The 21,398-nt window shown below is 53.1% G+C and overlaps 1 protein-coding gene across 1 annotated transcript; it reads left to right on the top strand.

The window, feature by feature from the left end:
• Positions 1 to 10,279: 10,279 nt before the first annotated feature.
• PRPSAP1 (phosphoribosyl pyrophosphate synthetase associated protein 1) lies at positions 10,280 to 21,274 on the top strand. Its single transcript, XM_029057016.2, has 10 exons — positions 10,280 to 10,592; positions 14,426 to 14,478; positions 14,963 to 15,029; positions 16,184 to 16,356; positions 16,502 to 16,617; positions 17,248 to 17,303; positions 18,667 to 18,812; positions 19,205 to 19,275; positions 19,778 to 19,924; positions 20,524 to 21,274. Exons 1-10 carry the CDS (start codon positions 10,423 to 10,425, stop codon positions 20,680 to 20,682), a joined length of 1,158 nt encoding a protein of 385 aa, XP_028912849.1. The 5' UTR covers positions 10,280 to 10,422; the 3' UTR covers positions 20,683 to 21,274.
• The last annotated feature ends 124 nt before the right edge of the window (positions 21,275 to 21,398 follow it).

Genomic DNA, 21,398 nt, shown 5'->3' with positions numbered 1-21,398 from the left:
TGCCTTTCATTCTCCTCATTTGTTCTATCCAGGGGAGCTGTGTTAAAGTGGAGTGTGGCTTCCATGAGAGGAAACTGACCTCTGTTCCAGGGCTTCATCGTTCGGGATCGAATAGTGATAACTGTGATATTTATTAACTGCTTCCTCTGTGCCGTGGCACTATACTGAGCACTGGGGTTGCTACAATATAACGGTAAGCTCGTTGTGGGCACGGAACATTTCTGTTTATTGTCGTACTCTCCCAAGTGCTTAGTACAAGGCTCTGCACCCAGTAAGCGCTCAATAAATATGACTGACAAGCAAAGAGAGCCCATTTTTAATCCCCACTTTACAGATGAGAGTGTGTATTTAACCTCCATTTCTCAGAAGAGGCAGTCGATCGAATAGGGGGTTTGAAAGGTAGTAAGGAGGAGAAAACCACAAGAGCACGGTGTTGGGGAAACCAAGATTAGATTGTGTTACCAAGAGGAGAGAGGAGCCTACCCAACCAAAGGCAGCGGAGGGGTCAGGGAGGATTAGGGGAGAGACCGTTAGATTTGGTAAGGAGGGTAGGCAGAGATAATCACATTGGACATAGTCCCCATCCCACAGGGAGCCCACGATCTAAGAGAGAGGGAGAAGAGATATGTTATCCCCATTTTACGGATGAGGAAACTGAGGCCCACGGAGGTTAGGTGACTTGCCTTAGATCACACAGCCATCCAGGGGAGGATCCAGACCTCGAACCTGGGTCTCCTGACCCCCTGGGCCTGAACTCTTTCCATTAGGCCACAGAAACATTCAAGAACGGTTAAATTGTAAGCTCTTTGAGGGCGGGGATCGTGCCTTCTATTTCTATTGGACTCTCAAGTTCTAAATACAGTACTCAGCATACGACCAGCGCTCTAAAGGTACTAGGGATGGAACGATTATTGTTTCAAACTCCATCCTCCATCCCACTCTGGGACAGGACCACGGGCCTAGTGGAAAGAGCCCGGGTCTGGGAGTCAGAGGACCTGGATTCTGATCCCGGCTCTGCCACGTGTCAGCTGTGTGACTTTGGACAAGTCACTTCCCTTCTCAGTGCCTCATCTGTAAAATGGGGATTAAGACCGTGAGCCCCAGGTGGGACATGGGCTGTGTCCAACCTGAATCTACTCCCACCCTTAGTACGGTGCCTGGCCCATAGTAAGCGCTTAACAAGTACCATTTAAAAAAACCCTTTCCTGTGACTCCATCAGCTACTTCTGTTGCTATACCGCCCTCTCCCAAGTGCTTAGTACAGTGCTGTGCACACAGTAAGCGCTTGATAAATACGATCGACTGGCTGCCCGACTACTTCTAGAGTGCCCTCCACCAGCGTCCTTGCTCTCCATCCGGCAGCGTCGGCCCCAGAGCCCGGCTCAGCCTGCCCGCTGCTCGGCTCCTCTCCCCAGCGTGGTGCCAGGAGCCCTGGCAGGAGAAGGGCATCCACCATCCAAGTTCTTATTATTTTTAGAAATAAAAATGTCTCCATCCCAGCCCAACCGGGGAGCGTAAATGGGAAAAGGCCCCAGTCCGATGGGGGCTGTTGGTCCCGAGTCCAGCTGCCCCATCCTCGGCCACGGGGGCGGACCGGCCGGCTTGTCGGCCTGGAGCCGTCTGACTTGAACCGCCAGGCCACCCAGGCCGCTCTCCTCTGCCCGGTCCACCAGGTAAGGGTGCATCTCCCTGCCCTACCGCTTTCCTTCCTCTTTTCCAGGGAATGGCAGTCAAGCAATTCTTAGTATTTACTGAGTGCTTACTGTGTGCAGAGCACTGTACTGATGCTTGGAAGAGTACAGTACAATAGGGAAGCAGCGTGGCTCAGTGGAAAGAGCCAGGGTTTGGGAGTCAGAGGTCATGGGTTCTAATCCTGGCTCTGCCACTTATCGGCTGTGTGACTTTGGGCAAGTCACTTCACTTCTCTGTGCCTCAGTTCCCTCATCTGTTAAATGGGGATGAAGACTGTGAGCCCCACGTGGGACAACCTGATCACTTTAATCACCCCAGCGCTTAGAACAGTGCTTTGCACATAGTAAGCGCTTAACAAATACCATCATTGTTATTATCATTATTATTATTATTAAGGTCAGTAGCCACATTCCCCACCCATAACAGTAAGGACTCAATAAATACGACTGAATGAACGAGGTTACAGACTAGCTTACATAGACTGGAGAGGCAGCGTGGCCTAGTAGAAAGATCCCGGGCCTGGGAGTCAGAGGACCTGGGTTCTAATCCTGGCTCTGCCACTTGTCTGCTGAGTGACCTTGGGCAAGTCACTTCACTTCTCTGGGCCTCAGTCACCTCCTCTGTAAAATGGGGAGTAAGATGGTGAGCCCTGTGGGGGACAGGGACCATGTCCCACCCAGTCGTCTTGTATCTACTCCAGCACTTAGTACAGTGCCTGTCAGTGAGAGCTTAACACTTTAAAAAAAAACAACAACAACAAAAAACCTAGAACCCAGGTCTTCTGACTCCCAGGCGCGGCTCTCTCCCCAGCCTGTGCCGCCTCACAGCAGCTCACGCTTTGATCAGAGTAGTCACTAGCCTCACATCGCAGCATCGGTTGAAGGAGTCGTTGTACTACGATTTTGAGTCACTGCAGGAGGCTGCAGAGGTAGAAGCTAGATCTGCTGACTGCAGTGGGAGTTCTGCAGCTTCTGGGAAGAACTTGCCCTACTTAAGTTGAACGGCAAAAAGCCTCCTTTTCTTCCTAAAGACCTTATGGCAGGTCTGCTCCTCCGGACACTCCTGCTCATTTTGGATCCGCTTTCCCTTAGGATCTTTCTCTTTCTTTTATGGTTTTCATTAAGCACTTACTGTGTGCCAGTCACTGCACTAAGCACTCGAGTACATACGAGCTAATCAGGTTGGACCCAATCCGTGTCCCACATGGGGCTCACGGTCTTCATCCCCCTTTCACAGATGAGGGAACCGAGGCACAGAGAAGTGACGGGAACTCGCCAGACAAGTGGCAGAGCTGGGATTAGAACTCAGGTCCTCTGACTTCCAGGCCCATGCGCTATCACTGCTTCTCTTGTTGGTTGATTTATCTCAGCCCAGGGGGTGGAGGAAGCAGAGAGGGTCTTACCGTCTTCACCGGTGGCTTTGGGCAGGCCAGAATCGGGCATGTCCCTTGGGTTAGATGGATTGCATTGTGTGGAAGCTGTAATCAGTCAATCAGTGGTATTTAGTGAGCACTTACTGTATGCAGAATGCTGGACTAAGCACTTGGGAAAGCACAAAATGGTAGACGGATCCTAGCCAAAAGGTGCTGACAGTTTACAGGGGAAGGCAGGCAGGCATCAAACTAAACCACAGATGTGTGGGGAGGGTTAGATCTGTAAAATTTTTCCCCTCTCCGAGGGCACCTTCTCTTCCCTATTGTATATGAGCATTCAACTCCTGCTGTGTTGGCTGCTGGAGAGGAGAGGAGACAGGTGTTAACAAAAACAGCTCCACCTGCTTTTCCCCACCTAAGTAGGAGTCATTGAATGATGCTATTGTTTTCCCTCATTCCAATGAGATGCTGCTCGGGTTGCTTGTTTTCTAAAGTTTCAGCCTTGGACTGACTCAGGTTGTAGTGTGATACATATTAATCATATAACAGAGTTGTTAGACCCATTCCCTGCCCACAAGGAGCTACAGTCCAGAGCGGAGGCAGATTTTAAAATAAACTGCAGATATATACGTAAATGCTGTGCATCTGGTGGGATGAATATCAAGTTCTTAGAAGGGACAGATCGATTGCATGTCCCCAACCTTAAATTCCCTCCCTCTCCAAACACACTCTTCTTCAAAGCCCTCCTCCTCCTCCAGGAAGCCTTCGCCAATTAATTCCCAACACTCAAGTGGCATATTCTAAAACAGCCGTTCATAGCACTTAGACAATGATTCCCAACTCAACCCTTATGTCCATTCACTCTACATTCCTCACACTTCCTTCTGCTCCTTGGTATTATAAACTCCTTGAGGGCAGGGATCGTGTCTAAAAACTTTATTGCAGTCCCCTGAACGCTTAGTACAATGCTGGGCCCCTATTAGGTGGTCAGTAAATGCTGTTGATTAGTCATTTGTCAATGTAGTCTGTAAGCTCTTGTAAATTCTTGGAAGCTTAGTAAGCTGTTCACCGTCATAAAACTGTCTGCTTTAGAGTAATAGTAGCATTGACTGAGCGCTTACTGTGTGCTGGAAAGGAATATACAGTTGGGAATTAGATATGGCCTTGTGGGGTTCACAATTTTAAAGACAATCTCAGACTTTTAGTTCTTTGAGAGCAGGCACTGTGTGTCTTGTACAGTCCTCTGCGCTCCTTAGACACTCCGTCCACGCCGATGAGCAGCGTGGTCCGATGGCTAGAGCATGGGCCGGGGAATCAAGAGGACCTGGGTTCTAATCCCGGCTCCGTGACTCGTCTGCTGTGACACCTTGGGCAAGTCTTTTCATTTCTCTGGGCTGCAGTTCCGTCATCTGTAAAACAGGGATTAAGATCGAGTCCCATGTGGAACAGGGACTAGGTCCAACTCGATTTGCTTGTATAGAATAGATCCCAGCACTTAGTACAGTACCTGGAACATAGTAAGCACTTAACAAATACTGCAATTATTATTGTTATTGTCAATACATTCGATTGACTGACTTGGACATCATCGGTCAAGGATGCATACGGCACGGACAGCCCTGCCCCTCGAGAGCTAAGAGAGCAGTTTGGGGTCCTTGGGCACCTTTGCTCCAAGAGAGTGGTGGGGGGCGGCAGAGGAGGGTGGGAGGGAGAGTGGGCAGGTGAAAGTGGCAGGCAGGGTATCTCAGTGTCAAGAGCATGGAGTTGGGAGTCAGAAATCCGCATTCCAGGGCCAGCTCTGCCCTGGCCTGCTGTGTGACCCAGGGCAAGTCACTTACCCTTTCTGGGACTCAGTGTCCCCCTGTGCAAAGTGGGAGTAATGATACCCACTCTCTCTCTCTCTGAAACCACAAGCCCCTGACTGTACCCGATCTGATTACCCTGCTATCTACGGCAGAGCTCAGCAGAGGACAGGATAAATACCATAATAAAAAAATCATCATTTTGATTCTCATGCGGTACGCAGGGTCGGGAGTGGGGGCATGGAAGAAGTGACTTTGAGCCAGCAGTGTTTATCTGCACAGATGGAAACTGATGCCTCCTGCTTCAGGAAAGAAGCTGAGCCAAGACCAAAAAAAACCCCACAAAAAATGTAAGTTCCTAGAGGAAGTCATGAGAGGTCGAACTTAAAACCCAGTGTGCACTTTGCCCTGGGCAAAGCAAACCCCAAGAAATCGCTCCTCCATCCTCCCACCCTCCTATACAACTTCAGAACAAACAGAAACCTGAGGCCCCAACTATCTGCCTTATCTCTAATCTTCATTCAGTCGTATTCATTGAGCCCTTACCGCGTGCAGAGCACTGTTCCAAGGCTTGGGAAAGTACAATACAACAATAAATAGTGACATTGCCTGCTCCCAACGAGTTTACAGTCTGCAGGGGGAGGGGCTAGGTCAGAGACAGACATCAATACAAATTAATAAAATGAAATATATTTGCGTAAGTGCTGTGGGGCTGCGAAGCGGTGAAGAGCAAAGGGAGCAATTCAGGGCACAGGGTGACGTAGAAGGGAGTGGGAGATGAGGAAAAGTGGGGCTTAGTGAGGGAAGGCTTCTTGGAGGAGATGGGCTTTGAAAATGGGGAGAGTCATGGTCTGTTGGATTTGAGGAGGGAGGACGTTGCAGGCCAGAGGCAGGACGTGGCCTAGGGGTCGGTGGCAAGACAGGTGAGATGGAGGTACAGTGAGAAGGTTAGCACTAATCTATTTTATTCTACTTTAATGTCTGTCTCCCCCTGTAGATTGAAAGCTCCTTGCGGACAGGGGTCACCTCCACCAACTTTACTGCACTGCACTTTCCCCAGCACTTAGTACGGTGTTGTGCTCAGAGGAGGCGTTCAATAAATACCACTGGTTGATTGCATGGGTACTCCCTCCCTCTCCTCGGAGGACTTTCTGGCATTCCTCGGATCTTGTCAGTGGAATTACCCGTTCACCCACCCCGGCGCTTAGTGCAAAGTAAGCGCTTGGTCGATGTCATTGTTCTTTATACTCTGTTGCTTCCCCTATCTGGAATTTATTTTACTGTCTCCACCACTAGATTGTCAGTTCCTCATACCGTGCTCTTCAAAGCGCTTAGGACACTCCTAAATACTTAAATACTGCTGATTGACTGGGCACAATGGAACAAGAGCCAGGAATCCCTTCTAGTTAGTCACGAAGCCAAGGTGAAAATGAGTGTTGACACTGTTTCTGCTTTTGGTGTGTTCTGCTTCGAGGAACTGGAAGCAAATTTGGAAATTAACCTGGAAATGTGGGGGGGAGGGGGGGGTTGTCTCATTTTGGGTTTCAGAGGGCAGATCTGGCCTGGATCACTCTGGGCTGCAAATAAGGGGGAATTAATCAATCGATCAATGGTATTTATTGAACGTTTACCAAGTGCAGAGCATTACCTGGCGGGGGAGACTGCCACTAGAATTAGTTACAGGCAAGAGGATGATGGGCTATGTACAGGACCATAACTAATCCAGTGTGCGAGGTGTGCACGGAAGTGTTGTCGGAGGTCATGAATTCACAAGCGTGGTGTGACCTACTGAAAGAGCACCTACCTGCTGTGTGATCTTGGGCAAGTCACTTCTTCATTTCTCTGGGCCCCAGTTTCCTCATCTGTAAATTGGGGATTCAACACCCGTTCTCCCTCCCCTTAAGTCTGCGACTGGGACAGGGATTGTGTCCGATGGGCTTATATTCTATCTGCAGTGCTTAGCTCACGGTAAGCACTTAAAGACCACAATTAATTACCATTATTATTAGGCGACGCGGAAGTGCTGAGGTGGTAATTGCTAATTGTGGGGCGTAACCTGGTTTTATAGAAAATAACCTATCATTTTGGTAGATGAATCTCGCAGGGCCCCAGAGGCCTGGACCGAAACTCTGGAGGTTTATCACGCTGCAAAACTGCTCTTTCGGCCCCCGAGACTGGATAATGGAGAACAAAACAGTCCGACCATGCGGAGGCAGGACAGCCACCTGGACTGATTACCTGCGGGCAATGACCGCCCCGAAGGAGCGGCTGATAGGGAAGACAGGTGCGTGTGAGTCGGGTGCCCGCCTCCCTTCCGGCTCCAAGACGTCGACCTAGCGGGCACCGGGCGCAGAGACAGCCGTCTGATTCTGTACCGTGGGCCTCATCTCTAGCCAGTCTGCCCCTTGACCGCTCCGGCCATGGCACTGGGCACTTCTAAGTCCGGCGTGTTTATTGACAGAAAGCCCCTCGCCTTCACTTCTGCTGTCGAGTGCCAGGGCTCAGAGGTGGTGCCCGTGCGGCAGGGGACACAGGCGCCTCCAGGGTGAGAGGGGTGGTCGGGGTCCCCAGGCTTTTCAGTTGTTTTGAATGCCATTTAAAAAAAAAAGGTTGCGATAGATGGACTTTCGTAATTGGCAGTAGCACGTGACAGTGCATGCCAGCGTGACACATACGATGTCATGTGTCTGCATGTCTGGTGCACATGGGAGAGTCACTGCCACCTTATTTGGAGAAGAAATGACCTTCCCCCACTCCCTCTTACAGGAAACCAGAGTGCCCCATACTTGGGGGGGGTGGGGCAGAGGAGCTGCAATTCTGGAGTTTTCTGGCCCCCACGTCCACGACCATCCATTTCCTGCCAAAACTGTCCTGCAGGGGGAAGTCGCCAAGTGGTTTCCATCGGTCACATTATTGCTGACCTGACTGGCAACCAAAGTACAGAGCAAGGGAGAGAGTGATAGGTCCAGGGCAAAGACTGAATTCCTTGGAATCAAAGACAATAATAACATTAATAATAGTACTATTATTATTAATAATACTGTTTGGTTAGTACTTTTGTGCCACACACTGTACTAAACACTGAGGTAGATACAAGGCAATTAAATGGGACACGGGCCCCGTCCCCCAGATTAAGGGGGAGGGAGAACATGTGTCCAATCCCCATTTAACAGATGAGAAAGCTGAGATACAGAGAGGTTGAGTGACTTGCCCGTGGTTACACAGCAAAGTGACAAGAGCTGGGATCAGAACCCAGGTCCTCTGCCTCCCAGGTCTATTCTCTCTCCCCTAGGCCACATTGCTTCTTGAGGAGGTGGTCTTTCAACAGAGCTCTGAAAGAGGAGAGGGGAGTCGCCTAGGGGAGCCAGGGAAAGCAGAGAGATCTACAAAGAGGGGGAAGTGTGGGAGCCGTGAAAGGGGCAGAATTCCAGCAGGAATTCCGTGGGAGAGCAGCATGGATAGAGCAGTGGCCAACACCTCGGTGAAGAGCCTGGAGGCCAGCAGTTGGGAGTTTCTGTTTTCTTAGCCCTGCCTAACCTCTGTGATTTAGTGAGAAGTTCCACAGGTGTATCAGGTCACTGGGAAAAACAGCTCATATAGGAGTTTCTCATGTGAAAGATGTTCCACAGGCCCACTCAGAAGGCAAATGGGATCCTTGGGGAAATTATTAAACTGAATTTAATTTAAATTGAATTAAATGTAGATTCTTAAATTCTCCGAAAAATGACTGACTGAATGAACAAAATTCTTCTATTGATCCTTTGAATTTACTGCTCTTTTCAGCCTCCCCACAACTTGATGTAGGGAAGTAAACATGTTCCATTATGTTTATTGCCTGTTGTGCTCCGTTCACTTCCATGAGGTGGGAGAATAGGCTTTGAATTCAGATGAGGAAACTGAGGCACAGAGAGATTCAGTGACTCACCCAAGGTCACGTCCTACCGCTGTCCGGAACGCCCTCCCTCCTCACATCCGCCAAACTAACTCTCTTCCCCTCTTCAAAGCCCTACCGAGAGCTCACCTCCTCCAGGAGGCCTTCCCAGATTCCTCTGCTCCCCCTCCCCCCACCCTCTGTTCTTCCCCCTTCCCCTCAGCACTGTACTCATTTGTATATATTATTTATTACCCTATTTATTTTGTTAATAAGGTGTATGTCTCCTTGATTCTATTTATCTTGATGATGTGTTTTTGTTTTGTTCTAGTTTGGCTTTGCTGTCTCCTCCGTTTAGACTGTGAGTCCGTTATTGGGCAGGGATGGTCTCTGTGGCCGAACTGTACACTCCAAGCGCTCAGTACAGTGCTCTGCACACAGTAAATACGATTGAGTGAATGAAGAATGAAATCCGTGGCAGAGCTGGAATTAGAAATCAGGTCCCTCGACTCCTAGTCCTGCGCTCTTTCTTTACGTCCATGTTAGCAGTCCATGTGGCGATTAGACTATAAGCCCATCATTGGGCAGGGATTCATTCATTCATTCAATAGTATTTATTGAGCGCTTACTATGTGCAGAGCACTGTACTAAGCGCTTGGATTGTACAAGTTGGTAACAGATAGAGACAGTCCCTGCCCTTTGATGGGCTTACAGTCTAATCGGGATTTGTTGCCAAAGTGCATATTGCAAGCAGCGTGGCTCAGTGGAAAAGAGCATGGGCTTTGGAGTCAGAGGGCGTGAGTTCAAATCCCAGCTCTGCCACTTGTCAGCTGTGTGGCTGTGGGCAAGTCACTTAACTTCTCTGTGCCTCAGTTCCCTCATCTGTAAAATGGGGATGAAGACTGTGAGCCCCACGTGGAACAAGCTGATTCCCCTGTGTCTACCCCAGCGCTTAGAACAGTGCTCAGCACATAGTAAGAGCTTAACAGATACCAACATTATTATTATTATTAAGCGCTTAGTACAGTGCTCTGCATATAGTAAGCGCTCAATAAATACTATTGAAGGAATGACAGAGTGAAGGTCCTCACGTCGCCCCGATATTATTGATGTCGCGCCAGAAGGAGGCGCTGCAGGCGGTCCCCCTGCTGGACAAGTCCGAGCACTGCGCGTCCCCCGCCGTCCCTCCCAAGCCCCGCCCTTCCTCCCGGAGCGAGCGCCTTCTCCACCAATCGGCTCCTCGTATCCTCTCCCTCCTTGAGGCGGCCGACCAATCCCCGCCCAGTCCTCGCCTCGGGAGCGCCCCTGCGGCCGTCGATTGGCCGGTCCCCAATCATTCCCCGCCTTCGGTTGTTCAAATAAACCGGAGGTTGGCGCATGCGCCCGGGCGGCTCCCTTCGTCCCTATGGGCTGTTCCGCCGGGCGGGGGGGGGGGGGGGTGAGGCCGTCGCCGCCATCTTGGGTGAGGGCAGGGCGAGTAGGGAGTCCGGGGGCCGGGCGGGCTCGCCCGCAGTAAAGATGGCGGCGCTCGGGGCGCTCTAGGCGGGCGTCTCGGTGGTGCTGGCGGTACGGCGGAGGCCCGAGCGGGCCTGGCGTCGCGGGCCGGGCGTTGAGGCGTCTGCTCCCGGGCCCGCGGCCTCCATGCGGCCCCCGGTCGGGTTGCGCCCCCGCCCCCGCCCCGGACGATGCCCAAGAAGCTGGTGCTGCTGCCGCCCCCGCGCCAGTCGTCGGCCCTGCGCGCCCCGCGGGCTCCGCCCGCCGCCTTCCCGGCCATGAACGCCGCCCGCACCGGATACCGCGTCTTCTCCGCCAACTCCACCGCCGCCTGCACCGAGCTGGCCAAGCGCATCACAGAGTAAGGGCCGACCCGCCCCGCCCCGACCCGCACGGACGCCCCGCACAGCCCGCCGGGGGGCCGACGGGGGGCCCGGGGAAAGTCAACCCCCATTGCATTAGCCAGGCCGGACGCCCAACACAGTCTTCTCTTCTACACTTCTCGTCCTTTCCCTCCTCTTCCTTTCCCACACCTCCCGCTACCTTTCCTTCCCTCCCCCCCTTTTCCTTCTTCCCCTCCTCCTTTTTCCTTCTTCCCCTCTTCCTTTTTCCTTCTCCCCCTCTTCCTTTTCCTCTCTCCACGTTCCCTTTTCCTTCCCCCCCTCTTCTCTTTTCCTTCCCCCCTTGCTTCCTTTCTTGCCCCCCCTTCCTTCCTTTCTTGCCCCCCTTCCTTTCTTGCCCCCCTTTTTCTTTTCCCTCCCCCCCTTCCTTCTCCCCCCTCTCTTCCTTCTCCCCCTCCCCCCCGTATTTGGTAGGCACTGTACTAAGCACTGGGTGCATACAAGTTAATCAGGGTGGACCCAGGCCATGGTGCTCACAGTCTTAATTCCCATTTTACTGTTGCGGTAATTGAGGCTCAGGGATATTGACTTGGCCAAGATTACACAGCAGACAAGTGGCAGAGCCAGGATTAGAACCGAGGTCCTTCTGACTCCCAGGCCTGGGTTCTATCCCTTAGGCCGCACTGCTTCTCCCTTTCCATTCTCCTCTCTTGCCTCCCCGACCCCCCCTTTCCCAACCCTCTATTTTAAGGGAACTAGGAGTCAGGAAAAAGGAGTAGGAGCCTTGGGGTAACTGCAGACAGCTGATTTTCTTAGCCCCTCAACTAAGGGTGTTAGGTTATCAGTAATATCGTATTCCACCCACCTTTAGAACTCTTTACTTTTGTTTTTCCTTTTTTTTTTTTTTAATTCCAAGGCACTTTCATCTATGTTCACTCGTTTTCTCCTTACTAGAGATGGAGAAACTGAGGCAAGGAGAGGTCAAAGGGCATGCCTTCGGTCACAGACAGCAGATAAGAACTCAAGCCAGCTTCCCAGCTGTGTTTGCAGTAGACTTCCCCACTGATACTTTTATCTTTTTATCTCTCTGATTTAGTTATTTAAGGAGCTTAACTTCACTGTAGTTGTCACTCAGTATTTATTGAGTGCCCAATCTGTGTAGATAAAGCATAGTATTAGCCAATAGGGAAAGTGTTCAATCAATCAGTGGTATTTATTGAGCGCTTACCATGCACGAAGTGCTGTACTAAGCACTTGGGAGGGTACAAGAGAATTAGCAGAAACATTCCCTGCCTGTTACAAGGGAGAGGCTGATTAAGGACATTGGATAATCCCGACTACCAGAATCAAGACGTTGGGTCCGGAACGTACCGATTTTGGCTCTTTTAAGTCGAATACAAGTGGGCTTTTGCAATGCAGGATCTGGAGCTCGGTCTGACGGGTCACCGAGACCCCCGGCCTTGAGGGTCAGGGGACAAACAGGAGTCTTCTCAGGGAGGATGCTCCTGGAAGCCTTCCTGGAGAAGATGAGCTTTTCCAGGACTTTGAGGATGGGGGGAGCAGTGGTCTACTGTAGTCATAAATACCATCCCCCAAATCGCTGTGAGACCTCGTCGTCCAAGCCTAAAGCCCACTTGGAAGATGTGAAGTAGACTGTAGTGAGCTGCAGTGCGGTAAGGACAACCTAGTCCAGGATTGATTTTGCTACCGGGCTGGAGTGGGGGTTGTGTGAGGGCCGAGCCCAGGGCAGAAGCCAGAAGTCAGAGGGAGCCGTGTCTCCCGGCTACAGTCTTTCCAGCTCAGAGACCCTTGCATTCTGGAAAAATCCAGCCGGACAAGGAGTGCCATCAAAATAATGTCAGCGATTTGGCACTCCCTCCGTCATGTCCCGAATTTAGGGCTAAAGTATCTGTCCCTTCACCAGCCTCCCAGTCTAAGGAGGAGGGGAGCAGGAATTGGATCTCCCTTTTACAGATGAGGAAACTGAGGCCCGGAGAAGTGAAGTGACTTGCCCAAGGTCATCCAGCAGTAAGCTGCTTGTGGTCAGGGAATGTGTCTACCAACTCTGTTATACTGCACTTTCCCAAGTGCTTAGTCCAGTGCTCTCCACACAGCGCTCTATAAATCCAGTGGATTGAAGCGGCACAGTTGGGATTAGAATTTAGGTCCTTTGAATCGCCGGTGCGGGCTCTTTGCTTGGCCAGTCTGCTGCCGCCTTCCTCGCATCGAAAGGTGAGTCAGAGATCCAGGCGTTCTGTGTTTGCTCATCCGAGGGCACGGAGGAGCATTCCAAAAGGTTAATAACTCAACCGTTAACTGGTAGGGCTGGGTATCACTTCAGAGGCAGGTCAGCTGGAGGTGCCAGGCAAGGAGGCTGATCAGGGCCCCCCAGCCTTCCCACCCCTGCCCCAGCTGAGGGAGGCCCGCTTGTAACCAGCCCCACTCGGAGATGTTTTCTCTCAGTTTCTATTTCTCAGTTTCTGTCCCTCCCCTCAGAGAGTTTACAGTCTAGTGGTGGAGAGAAACAGTAAAATAAACCATAGCTAGGGGAAGAGGTTTCTGTATCTTTTTGTGTATTTGCCCCACTGTGTAATTTTGGGAACCCCAAAACAGGGTAGGGGTTGTTACATGGGGAATTAAGACTAGCAATAAGAGAGGTTGGGGAGGAATAAAGGAGGAGGAGAAGGGGGTTGAAGGAAGAAGTAGGTATGAGAGCATTTGAATATGCACGCTTTCTGTTGCACTCTCCTAAGTGCTGTCTACAGGAGTCAGTTGGAGAATTACAGTCTAAGCCTGACTGCCTCCCTGCCTCTCCTCCCTTTCTCCTCTTTCTACCCCCCAACACCCTCTGGAGTTCTCCCATCTCTGCTAGTGAAGCAGTGCTCACCCTTTTTAGGGCTGGAATAGGAGGCCTGGGAATTGATATTTATTGAGGACCCGCTTTGGGGTGCAGAATCCCATGTTGGGGGTCCTGGAACCGACCAGAGAGGGATGGGGACGGGGGCCCATCTGCTGTCAAGCGAGCACTTAGCAACTACCGTGGTGATTGTTGTTGGGAAGCAGTGTGGCCCAGTGGGTAGAGCCCGCGGGCCCCGGTAGACAGAGGACCTGGCTCTCATTCCGGCTCCGCCACTTGTTTGCTTAATGACCTGGGGCAAGTCTTTTACTTCTTGGTATGTCAATTACCTCATCTGGAAAAGGGGGATTAAATCCCCTCCCCCTTTTTATGGTGTTTGTTAAGCATTTAGTATGTTTGGCGTACTGTCCTAAGCACTGAAGTAGGTACAAGCTAATCAGGTTGGGCATAGTTCCTCTCCCATTTAGGGTTTACGGTCTTAATCCCCATTTTACAATTTACTTTGTACAGTTCTACTCCCTCCTACTTCAACTGGAAACCCTGACTGGAATAGGGGCTGTGTCCAACCTGATGATCCTGTATCTTCCCCAGTGGTTAGAACAGTGTTTGGCACATAGTAAGCACGTTGTTGTTGTTATTACGGTTTGGCCACCACCCCTATAGCAACATAATCCTGGCTGATGGTGACATCTCTCCGGAGGCCTTAATGGAATAATTCCCCCTGCCCCTCGGTGGGGACCTAGGTTGTGAGGACATCCTGCTTTCAACCGATGGTTTTTATTGAGCATTTACTGTGTGCCAAGCAACACAACGAAATCGGTGGACACATTCCCTCCCCATAACATGCTTACAGTTCAGAGACTCATCACTTTTGAATCAGTCTCTAGTGTGTTGCGATCCTGGGTTGAATTTCACAGGGCGCTGGTGTGTGTTGCACTCCCTTGCATTGAGTAGCACAGATGGAAACCTGCATAACTGTCATTTTCTCTCCTGCAGACGCCTTGGTGCAGAATTGGGGAAATCTGTAGTCTACCAGGAGACAAATGGAGGTGAGAATCCTGCCATGCCCCTTCACCTGGCCCGTGCAGACAGCCAAGGACAATTCTGAGAATGAGTGCCTTCTTGGACAGTGCCTTTGTCTTCTCAAAGTGCTTTCTCATGAGCAATCTCATTTTTTCTTCTCCAGCGTCCCTGGGAGGCGGGGAAAGGCCGATTTGATTATTCCCATTTTATGGTTAAGGAAGTTGAGGTCCAGATTGATTAAGAGACTTTCCCTGGGACACGTAGCAGAGCTGGAGCTGGAACCCGAGGTCTCCTGGCTCCTGGGCTGGAGCCGTTTCCCCTGGACCATTCTGCTTCTTGGGTGGTGATTTTTTTAAAAACAAATCTGAACTTTTCTTGTTTCTCATCCAACGGCACACCCATGAAATCATCCCACGTTGAGGACTTTAGCAGCACCCCTAGAACATTAGGCTTTTCCCCCCCGCCCAAGAACGGAAGCTCACCGAACCATGGCGCCTCTCTGTCTTTCAGAAACGAGAGTTGAGATCAAGGAGTCAGTCCGTGGCCAGGACATCTTCATCATCCAGACGATTCCCAGGTGAAGAGGGGTTGGAGAGGGGTGCCTGGACCCAGGACTTGGGTTGGAGGTGGGGAGGGGTCTGGGAGCCTCTCTGGAGTGGGCGTTTGTTTCGGGGGAGAGAGCTCAGTTGGTCATTGTAACCCAGAAAGGGAGGTCAGCAGGGTGCTGTCCCCTTCTTGCTGGGCTCCAACTGGATAATAAGAATAATTGTCAACGCTGCGGTGTTTAAGCGCTAATTCTATGCAGAGCTCTGTTGTGAGCCCTAGGGAGAGCACAATAGTAGATATGATCCCTGCCTTCAAGAAATTCTATCTGTTGGGTGCAGGCACTGTATTAAGTGCTTGGGATTGGCAGAGAAGGTTAGAGTTAGTAGACATGATCCCCGTCCTTAGTCAACCGATTGCAGAGTGTGGTGCTAAGTGCTTAGTAAAGGACAGTACGGTAGAGTTGGTAGATCTGATCCTTGCGCACAGGGAGCTTTCAGTCTTCAGGGAGAGGGGAACACAACCCCATTGGCACAGTGGCAGGGGTGCCGCTTTCCCTGGCAGCGAGAGGTAGAAATGATGCGCTGTCGGCTTAGCCTGTTGCATGGCAGAGAGCTGTGTGGGAGTCAGAGTTACCCGTGACTGAGGTCTCCCGGCAAACATTGGCGATGTCTGGAGCCCGCGCCCTCGGCCGGGACCAGCTGGGCAGGGGAAGGGGCCGGGGATGTAGTCCACCCAGCCAAGAGAGAAGAATGGGGTCAGCGTCCGGGCCGGGGAGAGAGGCGGTGGGGACACTAATTGGACAGCGGCCCCATCGGGCCGAGACAAAAGCAGAGAGGCATGCTGCCCAAATTCCTCTGGGGGCCTAGCGGCTTGGGGATCTGGGAGAGGTGGCCGGCCGCCTGGGTTCTATCCCCATGGGAGGGGGCGACACGCAAAGTCGTTCAGAAGGGAGAGGACAGTCTTGCTCGTACGTGTCTCCCGGTCCCCTGGGCTAGGGGTGTGCCTAGGAAAAACCAGGCACGAGATGGCGAGGGAGATGGTTGACTATTTCGGCCAGTCGATCAACTCCCACACACTGCTGGGGCTGGGGGGAACGCTTGAAGACGTTGCCCTGGGCCTACTGGCGTTCTTCCGGTGGGGGGACGGTGGTCTGCGGTCCTAAGGGCTCTCCGTGAACTGTCGCAGGGACGTGAACACCGCCGTGATGGAGCTGTTGATCATGGCCTATGCCCTGAAGACCTCCTGTGCCCGCAACATTATCGGAGTCATCCCATACTTCCCCTACAGCAAGCAGAGCAAGATGAGGAAGAGGGGCTCCATTGTGTGCAAGCTCCTGGCTTCCATGTTGGCCAAAGCCGGTGAGGAGCAGGGGATCCCTCAGGCGGAAGCTCTCTGCTTCCGCGTCAGCCACCTCTCCGCGGGCCACAGGCCGGTGGGGGTGGCCGGAGCCGGGGCCCTGCCCACCGATTGACCCAGCCATTACACCTGTCTTGAACGTGGCAGGTTTGACACACATCATCACGATGGACCTTCACCAGAAGGAAATCCAAGGCTTCTTCAGTTTCCCCGTGGACAACCTGCGAGCCTCCCCGTTCCTGTTGCAGTATATCCAGGAGGAGGTGGGCCTGGGGGAAGATTGGGGTTGGGGGTGGGGCGAGGAGGGGGAGCAAGGTAGGGGAGAGGGCCCTTCTCAAACTACCTCTCTCCCAAGGCGAGGCCCACTAACTGCTCGTGAGAAGCCCAAACCCGTTGAGCCTTTGATCAATAAGTGGTGTTTACTGAGTGCCTACCATGTGCAGAGCACTGTACTTGGCGCTTGGGAGAATACAGTATAAGAGTCAGTAGACACATTTCCTGCCAACGGTGAGCTTTCCCGTTACCTCGCAGGGTCACGTCCTCTTACGTAGGCATTGAAGGTTTCCCTGAGTGGAACCAGCCCCTCTCCATCCTCCCAAGCAAGAGGTTGAGGACTCGGTTGATTCTAACCCGCACCGGCTCCTCCCCAGTGGGAAAGGCTTCGTGACTCCTGGCTGCGATTGTCCTGGGAGTTTTCCTCTTCAGTGATTGACCCGGGTGACCTCTGGCCTATTGGGGGGAAAAGCCCCAAGGGCTCCCACAGGAATTTTCGATCCTTTGTCGTGTTTCTTAGCCCCGACCTCCCAAACCCCATCCTCTTGAGAAATATAACATGGATAGAAGCCTCAACCCAGGTGCCATTTTAATTCCACCATCTCTCGTCCCCTGCCCAGATCCCGAACTACAGAAATGCGGTGATTGTGGCCAAGTCTCCCGATGCGGCGAAGAGGTAAACCGGGCTAGGGAGGGTGGCATGGCTGGCGCTGAGATGGGTTCACTGATTTCCCTGCCCCCACCTAGGGGCTGGAGGAGAGTCAGGTCTCTCGGGAACTCAAGGAAGCAGTTTAGACAACGTGGTCGCTGCTGGATTTGTGAGGCGAAAGGGGAGCGATGGTTCCCTGGTCCCTGTCGGGGACTTCTGGCCAGACCCTTTCCGGTTCCTCCTCTGTCCCCCTCCCCTCCGGACTGTCTCCTCGAGAGCAGGGATCATGTCTCCCACGGAGATGGTCCTCTCTCCCAAATGCTCAATTCAGAGCCGGGCACCCGGGAGGCGCTCAGTACATACCGACCGATTCTGGGCATGGTGGTGAGGGCGGATGGAACCGAGCGGTCATCTACCCCAGATCCCCAACGAAATGGTCATGTAGCCAGAGTTTTCGAATCTGGCTCAGATAGCAGGGCCGCCCCTTGCTACGGCCATGTGAGTTTAGACCCTCCCGTGAGCACCGAGTTGATCGTTCAGCGGTAGCTGTTGAGTGCTTACGCTGGGCAGGGCACTGGATTGAGCCTTTGGGATAGTACAGTGGAGTTAATAGACACGATCCTTACTCTTGAGGAGTTTACAGTCTACCTGGGAAGACAGACACAGATATAGGATCTGTGTAGGCAGGTTCTGAGAGGAGGGGAATATCTAAGTGCAGAGGGTGGGTTGGGGAGGGAATCTCAGGCAGGAAGGTAGGTGGGGGGGAGAGAGGGACAGTGAGTAGGTTGGCATTAGAGGAACTGCGTACGGGCCAGGGGCTAGTGGGAGAGGAGTGAGGGGAAGTCAAGAGGAGTGAAGGGATGGAAGGGTGATGGAAGGAAGTAGTGAAGGGTGGCAGTAGGGTGATAAAGAGCAGGAAGGTGTTGACCTGGGAATCAGTCGTTTTTTTTCCGAGCACTTGTTGCGTACAATATAGCAGTATAACAGAGTTGGTAGACATGTTCCCTGCCCGAAACGAGCTGTCAGTCTGCAGAAGTAAATCGTGAATAGGAACATAAGTGCTTTGGGGCTGAGGATGGGGTGAAAAAAAGGAGTAAATGCAAGGGCGATGCAGAAAGGAGCGGGAGAAGAGGAATCGAGAGCTTAGTCAGGGAAGGCCTCCAATAAGCCTTTGAAGGGGGGAGAGTCGTTGTCAGATATGAAGAGGGAGGGTGTTCCAGGCCAGAGGCGATGAGGTGGAGGTTATGGTGAGAAGGCCGGCATTAGAGGAGCAGAGCATGTGGGCTGGGTCATTGTAGGAAATCACGGAGGTAAGAGATGGCGAGCTAAGTGCTGTAAAGGGTCTCGGCCACCTGCTGCTCATGCCTCACGCTCCCTTTGTCCTCCCCAGGGCTCAGTCGTATGCAGAGAGGCTGCGGCTGGGCTTGGCGGTCATCCATGGAGAGGCCCAGTGCACCGAACTGGACATGGACGATGGGCGGCACTCTCCCCCAATGGTCAAGAACGCCACCGTGCACCCGGGCCTGGAGCTCCCGCGTAAGCTGTGGGGCAGCGGGCTGAGGCCCCTCTCCAACCCTGTACCCCCAGGATGGTGCCCGAAGGGGGGTTGGGGACTTGATTGGAGCAGGGGGTGAGGGCTTGCTCGCTCGCATTTGGTTGAGGGAAAGTTGCCAGTTTCAAAGCAAAACCCAAATTGCTGCTTGTCCATCGGGAGTCCTGGGAGCTGTTTGGCGAAAGGAGCTGCTCTGGGCGGCTCTCAGAATTTAGTTCTGCCGGCTTCAGGGCTACCTGCTACCTCCCACTCTGGTCCCACACTTCCTGGAGAGCCATCGGGCCCTGGTCCCTGGGACTGCCGCCAGGCGGAGGGGAGATGGGGAGAGCATCATCACTATAGGCTCACTCTGTAATGGGGTCTTGTTCTCCGCTAGTGATGATGGCCAAGGAGAAGCCGCCCATAACCGTCGTCGGGGACGTGGGAGGCCGGATCGCCATCATCGTGGTAGGGGGCTGAGGGGTGGGTGGGAAAATCCCTCAGGGATCGGGGTCTGCATGGTGGGGGCTGGAGGGTGGGCTCCCAGGGTGGTGCCCCACTAGACCCCAGCAGGCTCCCCTAGGGAATTCCCTGTGGTGACTCTGCTTCTGGTTCTTCTGAGAGATTTGGTTGCTGGGGAAGCCTGGTGGGCCTCTGGTCAATTGGTCATTAACCAATGGTATTTATTGAGCCTTCAGTAGGTGCAGAGCACTGAACTAAGTGCTTAGGAAAGAACGCCACAGCAGAATTAGCAGACACGTTCCCTGCCCAAAACAAGCTTCATAATCACCATTCTCTCAGTGCTGTGTACTGAGCACCAACCGTGGGAAAGAGTCCGCATCCCCAGCCTCTGGGTGGCTCACCATCTCGGTGGGTTTTCGGGTGCCTGGCCCCCTGGGCCCCCTCCAAACTGTCGGGGAGGTCCAGGCCCAAGCTGGTGTGACCGGGAGCTTCCTGGTTCTCCCGTCAGGATGACATCATAGACGACGTGGAGAGTTTTGTGGCCGCGGCCGAAATCCTGAAAGAGCGGGGGGCTTACAAGATCTACATCATGGCCACCCACGGCATCCTGTCCGCCGACGCCCCGCGCCTGATCGAGGAGTCATCCATCGATGAGGTGGGTGCCGTGGCCGCTCTCGCTACTGGCTGGTTGATGCCGTCGAGTTGAGTGGGGCCTCTGGGGTCCAGCACGGCTACTGAGTGCTTTGGGAGAGTCTTGTTATAGAAGGGACACCTCCCCTCAGGAAGCTTGAGAAAATCCAGTCGTTAATAACAGGGTCAATCGAGGTATTCTTTTAAGGCACTTACTGCGTGCCAAGCACCGTGCCAAGAGCTGCGGTAGAGACAAGATAATCAGATCGGACCCAACCCTGTTTGGGGCTTACATGCTAAGGGAGAGGGAGGATAGGTGAGGAGACCGAAGCCCAGGGAAGCGACTTGCTCGAGGTATCGTGGGCAAGCAAAAAAGCTGGGATGAGAGCCAGGGTTTCAGTCTCCCAGGCCTGCACACTTTCCACTAGGCCATATTGCTTCTCCCCTTAAGCCACAGTCCCTATCCTAAGAGAGCATGGGAGGATCCAGTTGAGAGAGACCCAGTCCCTGGGCTTGTAGTCTCCCTTCTGGCCTCGCAGGACACCTGCCTGACTCCTGTGGGAGTGGTGGGGGGGGGGAGAGTTATGTCAGCCAGTGACCCTGTTCCTTTGGGGCCCGCCGCAGGTGGTGGTGACCAACACTGTGCCCCACGAAGTGCAGAAGCTGCAGTGCCCCAAGATCAAGACGGTGGACATCAGCCTGATCCTTTCAGAAGCCATCCGCAGGATCCACAACGGCGAGTCGATGGCCTACCTCTTCCGGAACATCACCGTGGACGACTAGAGCCCGGGCAGCCTTCCGCCCGCGGTGCCCGGCCCAGAGGAGAGTCTGGTGCCAAAGGCCGTCCTCCCACCCTCACGGAAGTCTTCCTAGGGAGCGGGAGAGGTGCCCCAAGATGGTATTGTTGCTAGGCAACCCCCATCCATCCATCCCCTGGGACTGGGAGCCGTTTCCGCCTTACAGGAAAAGTAGACAGGTGCATCCTCCCACCCCAAACCTAGGGACCCTTTGATTGGGGGATAGGCTCGTAGCTGATTCTGCTTCCTCCTTGCCTTCTGGGCTGGTTGAGCTCTCCAGAAGGGAATCATTCCTTTCGAGAGTGATCCAGGCAGCCTGCCCTCCCTCCCAGCGTCTCTCTCTGTTTCCCTCCCGCTCCTCTCTCACCACCCTCGCCCCTTTGGTGTCTTTTTTTTATAAAGCGGGAGGACCCAGGCCCCGGATCCGTTCCCCTCCGTCCCCACCATGGGCACTCTGGGAGGGGAGTGGTGGGCAGCAGGGGAAAGGGATGAGGGTAGGAGGGAGAACTCTTCCCCCTCCTTCCCTCGCTGGAGACCTGGATCCTTTCAGGCTGCAAATAAACAATTTTGGTTCATTCCTGGCTTGTGGGCAGTGCTCGCTCTTGGCCCCTGGGCCCGGCCTCCTGGAGAAGGGGAGGGGAACGTGCCTACTGGGCGAGGTCTGCCAGGTAGCCTTTACTTTGGAGCGGTGACAGCAAGAAA

This window comes from Ornithorhynchus anatinus, unplaced genomic scaffold (genome assembly GCF_004115215.2).
Source record: "Ornithorhynchus anatinus isolate Pmale09 unplaced genomic scaffold, mOrnAna1.pri.v4 scaffold_264_arrow_ctg1, whole genome shotgun sequence".
Classification (NCBI taxonomy): domain Eukaryota; kingdom Metazoa; phylum Chordata; class Mammalia; order Monotremata; family Ornithorhynchidae; genus Ornithorhynchus; species Ornithorhynchus anatinus.
Note: the sequence above shows the minus strand (reverse complement) of the source record. Positions and strands in the feature narration are given on the sequence as shown.

Coding starts and splice junctions, on each gene's coding strand:
- PRPSAP1 (XM_029057016.2), top strand. CDS start 10,423: ATGCCCAAGAAGCTGGTGCTGCTGCCGCCCCCGCGCCAGTCGTCGGCC. Junction 18,813..19,204: donor CCCGGGCCTGGAGCTCCCGC/GTAAGCTGTGGG, acceptor GTTCTCCGCTAG/TGATGATGGCCAAGGAGAAG. Junction 19,276..19,777: donor GCCGGATCGCCATCATCGTG/GTAGGGGGCTGA, acceptor TTCTCCCGTCAG/GATGACATCATAGACGACGT.